Source organism: Hipposideros armiger, unplaced genomic scaffold (genome assembly GCF_001890085.2).
Source record: "Hipposideros armiger isolate ML-2016 unplaced genomic scaffold, ASM189008v1 scaffold_332, whole genome shotgun sequence".
NCBI classification, from domain to species: Eukaryota; Metazoa; Chordata; class Mammalia; order Chiroptera; family Hipposideridae; genus Hipposideros; species Hipposideros armiger.
The window spans coordinates 1154620-1165469 of NW_017731682.1; the positions used below are offsets into that span (position 1 = coordinate 1154620).

The 10850-nt window shown below is 40.8% G+C and overlaps 1 protein-coding gene across 9 annotated transcripts in view; it reads right to left on the minus strand.

The window, feature by feature from the left end:
- The window catches only part of PARP11 (poly(ADP-ribose) polymerase family member 11), a 38095-nt gene continuing 27245 nt past the window's right edge, over positions 1 to 10850 (minus strand). For 7 of the 9 annotated variants that reach the window (XM_019661004.1, XM_019661000.1, XM_019661002.1 and 4 more), the window contains 4 exons: positions 9201 to 9273; positions 8991 to 9121; positions 1906 to 2057; positions 7 to 388 (listed from right to left, as the gene is read on the minus strand). In XM_019661004.1, coding sequence (XP_019516549.1) covers positions 72 to 388; positions 1906 to 2057; positions 8991 to 9121; positions 9201 to 9273 — 673 coding nt within the window. In that variant the 3' untranslated portion in view covers positions 7 to 71. Of the gene's footprint in view, positions 389 to 1905; positions 2058 to 8990; positions 9122 to 9200; positions 9274 to 10850 lie in introns of all 9 variants that reach the window. The other 2 variants (XM_019661008.1, XM_019660999.1) reach the window with 1 other exon arrangement.

Consider the following 10850-nt stretch of genomic DNA (forward strand, 5'->3'; position numbering starts at 1 on the left):
ATGACAGGAGAGCAAATCTTCCCGTGAAAACAGAATAAAACTTCCTTGACCACTGAGATTTGGAAGTGAAATCAATGAAAGTCTATTAAGTACTCAGGATAGATCTGGTTGGCATCAAATACCACAAAGATCTTTGGATTCCAGGTGTCATCCACACAGCTGTCATACAAATTCACATAGCTACCGTCTTTGGAAGGAGGTCGCATGTATTTGGAGTCTCCATTTATGTAATCTCCAATCAGCACTCGAGCAAGAAACATAGATTTGTATGTTCTAAATAGATGCCGTTGTTGCAAACTTACACCATGAATTTGGAACGTGTTTCCGTGTTTTATGTCATCTTTGCAGAAGCGACTGGAGTAAGCAGCATCTCTAGCAAAATAGGTTCCTTAAATTAAAAAGGCCAAAAAAAAAACCCCAGATTACTCTGAAGAATCTATGAAACACAAGCAAAAACACTCTCGTTGTTAGGGGAATAGACACATGGAACTGTATAACAAAAGTAGACGTGGAATTTCCTCATCTGTAGATCTTTAAGAAAAGAACAGAAATCCATCTGCCATGGACAGCTGTGTTTCAGACTGCCATAGAGATAGATCTGTTAGTATAGACCAGTCCCCACCACCAAGCCATCCCAACCCCACCAAAATATAGCTGTCAGACCTCTGTTTTCAAACGAAATGCAGTATGTAGACAGATACAAGCTATGTTTGTGATTAAAAGTATGACAGGTCCTCAGTTTTAACTGCTTGGACCTCCCTCCCTTTTCTATTTCCTCCCACTGCTTTCCTCACCCCACTACCCTGGTCCAGCATCCATCAAAACTCTGGAGAGCACAGCGAAAACTACTGATCTACAGAGAGGATTTCAAACCCCGAGAAGCCACATTTCTATTGACACAGGGTAACAATTCAATAATATTTCTGGAAATAACAGATCGCTATGTCCAGAAAAGATTTCTGAAGAGAGTGCATGCTGGTCACATCTGAGCATCCCAAAAGAGCAATTTCACTGGTTTACTGCCTAAATACGAAAACTCAGTAAAGCATCCAACTCTTCTGAAATGGCAGGCCTATGAGATTGACATCATTATGGGAATAGTTACTCTAAAAAATTTTGGAAAAGAATTGCAAAGTCTCGTATTACCCAACACTGATGGGATTTAGGTAACATTTTTCTGATCCTCTTACAGTTAAATAAATGGAATGGCCTTTACAGTAGTTATTTTAAAAGCTGGTTTACTTTTTGAAAATGCAGTACATCCTGATCCTAAGTGGTAGCTCTGCTGATGGAGGTAAGGTGCAAAGTAAGGACCACAAAAGTAAATGTCCATCCCTTACCTTTTCCCCTTATCTCTCTCCTTAATTTGCTTGAGTAGTGGGCATGAATTGGAGAACTTGAACTTTGACAACATTAGAAAAAAGGTGAGGATTTCCCCCATTATTCCTTATTGCTCATTAATATTCTTACCTATCATTTTCTAAAAAAACAAACAAAAAGTACTAGTACCTAGACCTGTACACAATGTAATTAATTTATTTTATAGTTGTTTAAATATATGACATAAAACAGTGTAGTTCTATCCATAGAAAGGACTTGCACATGAAAATTAAGGCAATGCAAAATCAGCTAACATGGGCGTGATGCCCCATCTGAATGACTGGCAGTTGGAAAGCTATCTATAACAATCCGGTAGGAGTGGGTGTAAAGGTCTTACTTCTCTCTTGTTCATGCAGGAAGTGGCTTTTCTGTGGCTCAGAAACTCTGAGCATGTGCCAGGAACCTAGTACAGTAACTTTTAACTTAATGGTTCTCAAACCCCTGAATCACAAAACAATCGATTATCTCTAAAGAGAGGAGATTTGCTCCTTGGACTTGAATTGGACCTGGCATTCTGATAATTACCTTTTCCAAAGAGAGCACCATGTATGCCATTTATTCTCCAATCAAAGTTATGAATGCAGATTGCCTCCACGAATTCACTGCTGGTGCCATGAAATAGCATTTGTTCATTAATCTGAGGCACACCTCGTTTTTTCTTGAGCTGAGCCTTTTTCCTAAAAACACATATAAAATACACACAGAAATATACCACAAGTGGCATTTATTAATTTTTCAAGGAGCAAAATTCAATAGAAGGCATGAAACAGAAAAAATTTCTTTAATATAAATCATAAATGGACAAAGCAGCTCTGAAAAAGAATCTCAAGTACTCTTTGGACACATAAATAATCTCATAAAAAATTATTAATTAACATTGAGACCTAAAGTTGAAAATTATACCCAAAATTCCAGACGATACCCCATTACAGTAGAGGGGATTGCCTAAACCTGCCACATTGTACAGATGCCTAAAAATGACACCACAAACAGTTAAATAATATGAAGATCACAGAGTCTTTAAACAGTGGACTCTTTGAGCAGAGACCAGGCCTTCATCTTTTCATCCCCAGATATTAGAAAATGTTGGTTGAATTGAACTAAATTTTGAATCTGAGGGCTGGAAGGGACATTATGCCATCCAACTCAACCCCTTCCCAATGGACAAATCTCTTTTAACAATGTAGGACTGACTATAACAGTAAAAAATACACTGAGAACAGCTTTAAACTCTTTCATAGGAAAATGAATAAACAATTATATATTTATACACAAGAGTTAAAAGTAATGAAGTAGAGCTCCCTGTATTAACATAGATAACTCTTGAAAAATAATGTAGAATGTAAAAAGAATGTTGCACAAAGAGACATATTACTCAAAACAATGCTGTACATTGGATAGGTATACATACATAAGTAGTAAAAAATATAAAAACATAGATAAGATGTATCAAAAATTAAATGTTTATGCTTTGAGCTATTGGTGACAGTCGTTTCAGACCATGAAGCATAACATTAGAAGGATGTGCATTAAACAAATATTTACTTCAGAAAAAACTAGTGTGTTTTCACCAAAAACAAATTATGCCAACTTTCTTTTTCAGAACTTTATGTACTGACTTTTTTTCTTAACAATGCATAATGGTTGCTTTTCTAACTAAGAAAAAAATCTTTTTTAAAAAAGAAAAGATAATCATACTTGTTTTGACTCACTGTTCAATCTTCCAAGGTCTGACTCCTGATTCATTCACACAACAAATAAGCTACCCCTGCTAGAAGTTTTGAATCTTTCACAAGTGTAATAAGCAAGACTTCTACACTTTCATCCAAATTCCTGATAAAAATGTTGAAGGGCTCAGGAAGAAAGTATGTATGCTATTCAAGTGTCTGTTTGCATGAGACATAACTGGGTGTTAACTTTTCTCTTTATACTTAGTCACCTGGCACACACTTCCCTATCTTGTGTCCATCATAAGAACCTTTTTCAACCTCTTTGTAGAAATCAAGTTATACTAAGAGGCTCAACCCATCTACTGCTACGGCAATCCTCTTAGCTTATCTGGGCATTAGCAAATCTATGCTGTTTTTTCCTGAGTAAACATTGTGTAATATATATCCTTCTAATGTCGAGCTTCATGGTCTGTAATGACTAGAAATCCACTCTAAGATCAGGACATTTACTCATCACTGCTTCTCAGGCACAGATTAGAATGATTTTTGTTTTGAAAATTTTCTCATCTCTCTTAGATGTTACAAATGAAGTGCTGGTTAGCTCAAGCCAGGAGCGGGGGCACTAGAAACCTGCTGGGTCACTGGCTGGACAGAGTACAGTCCCAGCTGAAGGCACACTGGGATGGGGTGCGTCTAGCCTTGCCTCCCCACAGCACTGCTTATCCAGTGCCCACCACTAAGGCACCCATGAAATGTGGAGACTGTCCTACTATGACCTTGGGATTCCAGAAAGGCTAATGTTGAGCTCTAGGGCTTCATGGACTTCAGGTAAACCTGTGGGGGAAAAGTCATAGGATTCACACTACACTAAGTTTTTCACAACTCCGTTCACCTCTTCATTTCTGAACTTACTGAAAACACTGTAGCACCCACTTCTCAAGATGTCTTAGAATCACCTGCCCTCTCAGGGACTGAAGTGCCCAAAGGGCTACACTGACATGTCACATACTCTGAACTGCAGCAGGAGGGTCTTCATGCTCTGGATTGAGACAAGTTTGCGCTGGTTTAGACCCGTGGTTCTCCATCCTGACCTAACATCAGAATCACCTGCAGAACTTCATAAAGACAAACAATCTCAGAACTCGAGGTTCTGATTCAGTGGGTCAGGGAGGGTGATAGATGTCTCTACTTTAAACGGCTCCACGGGTGACTGTGATACGCAGCCAGGGCTGAGAATCTCTGCTCTCTATCCACATTCGTCCACGTTCTGAAGGAAACGGCAGCTTTCACTGCTCTGGTGTCCTTGCTGCCTTATCCGTCCCAGCCCCAGATCAATCCAGCCACCTCCCCTTTCTGCTCTTAAATTTGGATGGCTGAAATAGACCAAACAACATCCGCAGAGTTTCCACTACAACAAACCCACATATTCCAACTTCAGCTAAGCCCTCGGCACTGATGGAAATCCTGTAGTTCCCAAGTTAGCTCACTCTCCCCCATTTTCCACAGTGGCCATTTCAAAGCTCTCCTTTTCTCTCTCTCCCTCTTATCCACACCTCCGTAACAGCTCTTCCTCTGTATGTGACCTCACTTCTCATTTCACCAAGAAAACTGCAAGTATCAGGAAGGAACTCCCTACCTAACTCCTGTCCTCATGCCTTACCTCCCCTTACCGATAATATAACTGGACCACCCTTGTCTGTCTCCTTCTGACACATGTTCTCTGAACTCCATCCAATCACACCTCTTTAGGAACCTTCATCCATCAATTAACCTTCCCCTCTCTCTCCTGTCGTTTAAACTCTCCATCTCCATAGGTTCTTTCCTATTATATTTTAAACATGCTCAGTCTCTCTCATCTTTAAATTCAAAAACATAAAAAAGCAAAAACACCCTTCCCAACTCCACATTACCCATCTTCTCATGACTCGCATTCTCTTCACTGCTGAACTTCTTGAGTTGTCAACATCTGTTGTAAACACAATACAGAATCTACAACATTGCATACATCAAGGGAACCAATGGTTTTCTTGTTGCAAAATCCTAAGGATATTTTTAATTTTTATCTTATTCGGCATCTCTTCTGTATGTGACCGAGGATGACATCTACTTGTGGAAACCATTTTCTTCATTTGGCTTCTGTGATCACATTCTATTGGTTTTCTGCCACCTTTTCGGGTTGTTACTGCTCAGTTTCTTCCTTGGGTTTTCTCTTCCACTGTCTATCCCTTCTAGAGTTCAGTCCTCGGCCCTCTTCTTTTGTTAATCTACATAAATTCCTTGGCCATCTGATCAATTTCTATGCATCTATTAGCCCCCATTATCTCTAGCCTACACCACTCTGCCAAGCTCTCAACACATCTGACAGCTACTACTCCCTCCCCACCCCACCCCCACAGCAAAACCTGCTCCTATCCATCTTCCCTTAGTCAATTAAAACAAGTAAGTCAGAAACTTCGAAGTTATCTTTCCCATATCCCTTACCTCCCCCATTGCACACATGAAAACAAGGACCAAGCAATATCATTCTACACCCTTAATATCTCAAAATGGTCCTCTTCACTCCAATGCATCAGTTACCACTTTGGTTCAAGCCACCCAATGTGTCTCAGTTTAATTACTGAAACAATTTCCTAAAATGGTCTCCTTACTTCTAACTATTAAACTAGTTTCTCAACCTTGGCACTACTGACATCTTGGGCTGGGTATTTCCTCGTTGTGGGACACTGTCTTGTGTGTTGGAGGATGTTTAGCATCCCTGGCCTTTACCCAGTAGATGCCAGTAGTATTTCCCCAACTCACCACATGACAATACAAAATGTCTCCACTCGTTGCCAAATAGCCTCTGGTGGGCAAAGTCACTCCTAACTGAGAACAACTGCTTTATACCCCTTCCCACAGTATAGCCTGACACGTTATTTTTCTAAAATGCAAATCAGATCCATCACACTCCTGCTTACATTTGTCCAATGGCTTCCCACTGTCCCAAGAAAGAATCCCAAACCCCTCAGCTTGGCTTGTAAGGTCCTGCATGCCCTGGCCCCTGCTAACACTCTCCTTCAACTCTGGATCAGTCCAACTCAAATGAGGCTACTGAAGGAAGTGACACAGCCACCCCGGGGCCTGTGTGCCCTACCTCTTGAGTACCTTTCTCTAAGCATCCACCTAGTTTCTGTCTCATTTGAAATCTTTTTAATGTGTTATGTTGCCTCTTATAATCAAACTTTGGGCCGGCCGAGTGGCTCAGTTGGTTAAGAGCTCACTCAAGAGTGCGAGCTCTGAGCAACAGGGTTGCTGGTTTCATTCACGGCCTGAGCTGAGCTGCCACTGAGCTGCCAACAGGTGGCAGGATGGCTCAGCTAAAAAAAAAGCCAGAAAAACCCTTTGATCCATGCTGCTCCCAATGGGGCAGGCACCCTTCCCTTTTCCTACCTATGTCTTGATTAAATGACACCTGCTTTAGGAAATGGTTCTTGATACTCCCCACTTCACACACATACCTACTTTTGTCAGCAGGGGTGAAGAGATGCCCTCCCTGCTGTGCTTCCCCTACAGTTTGTGTTTCCATGGCCTGACTCCTGGGCTAATCTATGATCCTGTGCACTGTTATACCCCAAGTACCAAGAATACTGCCTGTCACAAAGGAGGTGCTAAAACACATTGTTGGAAGAAGGGAGGGAGTAAGAAAGGTCTGGACAGCAGGCAAACTGATGCCTGATGGATTCACGTGGGCCTCACTGCCTGGATAGTGAGTCACAGGTTAGGTGACAAGGAGATTGACACGGTAGTTTTAGTTCTTCAGGGAGATGTCACAATGACAGGCTGTCCTCACAGTAAGACTTAAGTGTTCTCTAATGTCATAGCATGTGGCAGACTCATTTACCATCACAGATTTATATACACTGGCATTACATAAACTCAGGAAGGGCATCGATAGAGTAAAAACATTTCTAACGAAATTCTTAGTATAAAATGTTTTGAGGATTTGCTGGTACATGTTATCTCTAGGGTTTAACTGAGGACTCGAATTATGGGGGAGACTAATGGGACTCTACTTCAGGAGCCTGATTAAAAATAATGAATTAAGTTTCATCAGACCATTTGAGGAAAACTTACTTTATTCACTAAGAGAATAAAATAAAAGGGAGAGAGGTTTCCATCTTCCTGTAAAAAAGAATCACCTAAACAAGAACGGAATAAAACCCATGACACTCAGTTAAACACAATATTGTCAGAAATAAAAGTTGGCTCAGTCCAAGGACTCAAGGCTGTAAAGAATACACACTGAAAACTCCTTATTTTATAACGTAAACTATTATGAGAATAAAACCCGAAATTTGCTCAGGCCATACAGACTGACTTACCAGAAGCATGAAAGAATTCCATGTATCACTAACAAAAAATAAGTCAGCCTGATTTTCAGGTAGATGAGAATGAAATGAGTGAAGGTCTAGGTTTTGCTTTAAAATACTTCAGCAAGAATAATAACAGCAAAAAATAAAATAAAAATAAGAAAAAATAAAAAAAAAGGAAACAGAATATATGTGGTAAATCTTGATAAATGTTAAATCAGGATGATGGCTACATGGGGTTCATTATATTAAACTCTATTATTTGAAATTTTCCTGAATAAATATTAAAGTTCTGCTTATATTAAAAAAAAATATTAGCGGGGCCAGCCAAGTGGCGTGTTGGTTAAGAGCTGGCTTGGGATGCCAGCTCTGAGCACCAGGCCCCAGTTCAGATTCCACATGAGGGCCAGTGACACTGCCCTCTACAGCTAAGATGGTGAACAACAGCTCGACCTGGAGCTGGGCTGCCATGAGTCGCTGGCGAGGCGTAGGCTGCAGCCCCTGCTGCAGTGGGTTGCCATAAGCTACCATGAGCAGCCGGCAGCCAGCGTGAGCAGCCAGCAGCCAGCAGCCAGCATGAGTGGCCAGCAGCTGGTGTGAGCTGCCAAGAGCCGCTGTGAGCGGCCGTCCAGAGGCTGGTGACCAATCTGCCTCAGCCGGGAAGAGTGCAATGATCACAATATCAACATGGGCCAGTGAAGCAACATCCTCCACAACTAGACTGAAGAACAAAAGGACAGCAACTTGTCTGTTCCCCTTCCCCCCGATTCCCCAGCATTGTTCCCTTCCCCCAATTCCCCAATAAAATCTTAAAAATATATATATATATATATATTTATAATATATATATATTAGAAACAAAATCTCATACATATATTTAATTAAAATATTTCAGAAAACCACTTATTTTAGGTAACATGTGTTATAAAAACAAATACAGCACAATAGGTTAATTTTGACAGTACCTTTAAGTTTTTGTAATGGGCTTTATTTTTAGGTTAAGTGCACACTGAGCAACCCAATGGGTCATTTCCAACCAAAGCTGAATGATGAATTGAGATTTTAAATCTACAACATAAACTTTGGGCTAAACAGAAAATTTGCAGGTTTGTTTTACAATGTCCTTCGAAACTAACCAAGGAAATAACTGCAGACAAGGTAGTGTAATTGTTTAGAAAGAAATTCAACAATGTTTCCAGAGAGTTCTAATTCAACACAAAAGTCTGAGCCAACAAAGTCATATACACAAAATGAAAAGGCTCCCCAGGTCCCTTTGCAATGCTGATTAAGCCAACGATGCCCCAAAGCTTGAAAGGAGAGAGAGCCCCCAGGAGTGCTGAGACTTTGACCTCCTTCCTCTAACATCACATTACAGTGTCGTAAGCAATGACTGGCATTTACTTACAGAGCAGCTCTCTTGCTCCCTGAGGACGTTGAACAAGATTGCTGAGACAACAAGTCAAAACATAGCAAGAGAAAACCACAGCACCAGAGAAATTTAATACAATTAAATATTTGTGCTTCACTATCTCTGAGATTACAAGGGTCTTCGAGGCCAAGGAGAGGGTTCAGATTAGAGAGACTCTCTCACCTGCAAAAGAACTCCCACAAGTCTAGGTTTTGAATTCTCTGAATTCTTTTAATTCTGTTGCGATCCATTGTTTTCCCAAAGAGAGTAGCAACTTCATTATATTCATGTGTTTGATTCTGCAAAGGAATAAGCTGGAAAAAGAAGTGTGATAGTTTTATTGGGGCCCCTTTCCGAGTCTGGCACAGCCCAGTCGGTCAGCTCTGCTCTTACCTGATAGGGTACCTCCGTGTTCACATTCTCCCAGTGTGGTGGCATGGGGATAGCCTCATTTTCACAGATGTAACTTTAAACAGCATAAGACATAACAAACCATTAGAAGCTGATTATAATTACTGTCAGTGATTTAAACTTATCTTCAAAGCTACATTTTCATGTTTGGGCACTGCGACAAATGCAATGAAGTGTGGCCCCAGGTTTCTTTAGTTTAGAACATTTATTGAATGTCTCTTCTTGTACCGCTTTTTAAGGTGCTGAAATTGAGAACTTTGATGGAAAATATCCAACCCCATATAACACTAAAATTTAAAAAACAGTTGTTTAACTCGGTCTTGTTTTTCTGAATTTTCCAGAATTTCTTTAAAATGTAAGGAAGATTTTAGGAAAAGACATTTCCAAGAAAAAACTAAAATCCTTGATTTAAAAAACAAAAAAACTAATAGATTTATCCTGCCTATTAAATAAAATCCAAACCCCTCAGCCACACATTCAATGTCCTTCCAGATCTAACTCAAACCTAAACCTTTCTCTGTTTATGCCCATTATTCTCCTACACAGGTCACATGAACTCACTTAGTGTAGTCAGTCAATAAAACAAACAAACAAACAAACAAACAAAAAACACCTATCTACCACAGTTAAGCCACTGGATGTGAACACAGAAAAAGATAGTGATCCTGGGGAGTTCAATGGCAAAGGGTGAAACTGACATAACCAATCCTCTCTGGGGACTGGAATTTACCGGAAGAAATTCATGGATTTCAAAGAACCTTAATTTTCTAAAACTCGTTTTAACTTTGAAAAGATCATACAATCATATGATTTTAAAACCAGTAAGGATAAAAAAGTAAACAGTGACTAGCTTCCCTCCCACTCCAGTCCTTGATCTGTCCAATTTTCACCTCTTGACTCAACTCCAAATAATCACTGTTTTCAGTCTCTTGGGCTTTCTTCTAGAACTTCTCTAGGTTAACACAAGCCAATCCCCTCCCTCACCCCCCAAATAGTAGCATAAAACATATGTCTTCTGTAGGTTTTTTTCCACTTACTGTATTCTTAGAGATCCTTCCCTATCAGTAGATAGAGAGTACCCTCATTCCCAGTCCCTACCACAGAGCCTGGCACATGGTAGACACTCGATAAGTACGGGCTGAAGGAATGAGTGCATTCTATTCCGCAGGTGCATACAATCCCATTGTATGGCTACACCATCATTTATTTAACAAGTCCCTTACTGATGATATTCAGCTTTCTCAACTTTTTGCTACTGTTAAGAATGTTGCGGGCCAGCCTAGTGGCGCATTGGTTAAGAGCTAGCTTGGGACGCCAGAGGGCCTCAGTTCGGATCCCACATATGAGGGTGAGTGACACTGCCCTCTACAGCTAAGATGCTGAACAACAGCTCAACCTGGAGCTGGGCTGCCGTGAGTCGCCGGTGACGGCGTAGGCTGCAGACCCTGCTGCAGTGGGCTGCCATAAGCTACCATGTATGGCCGGCAGCCAGCGTGAGCGGCCAGCAGCCGCCATGAGTGGCCGTCCAGAAGCCAGTGACTGATCTGCCTCACCCGGGAAGAGTGCAATGATCACGATACCACCATGGGCCAGTGAAGCAACGTCCTCCACAACTAGACTGAAGAACAAAAA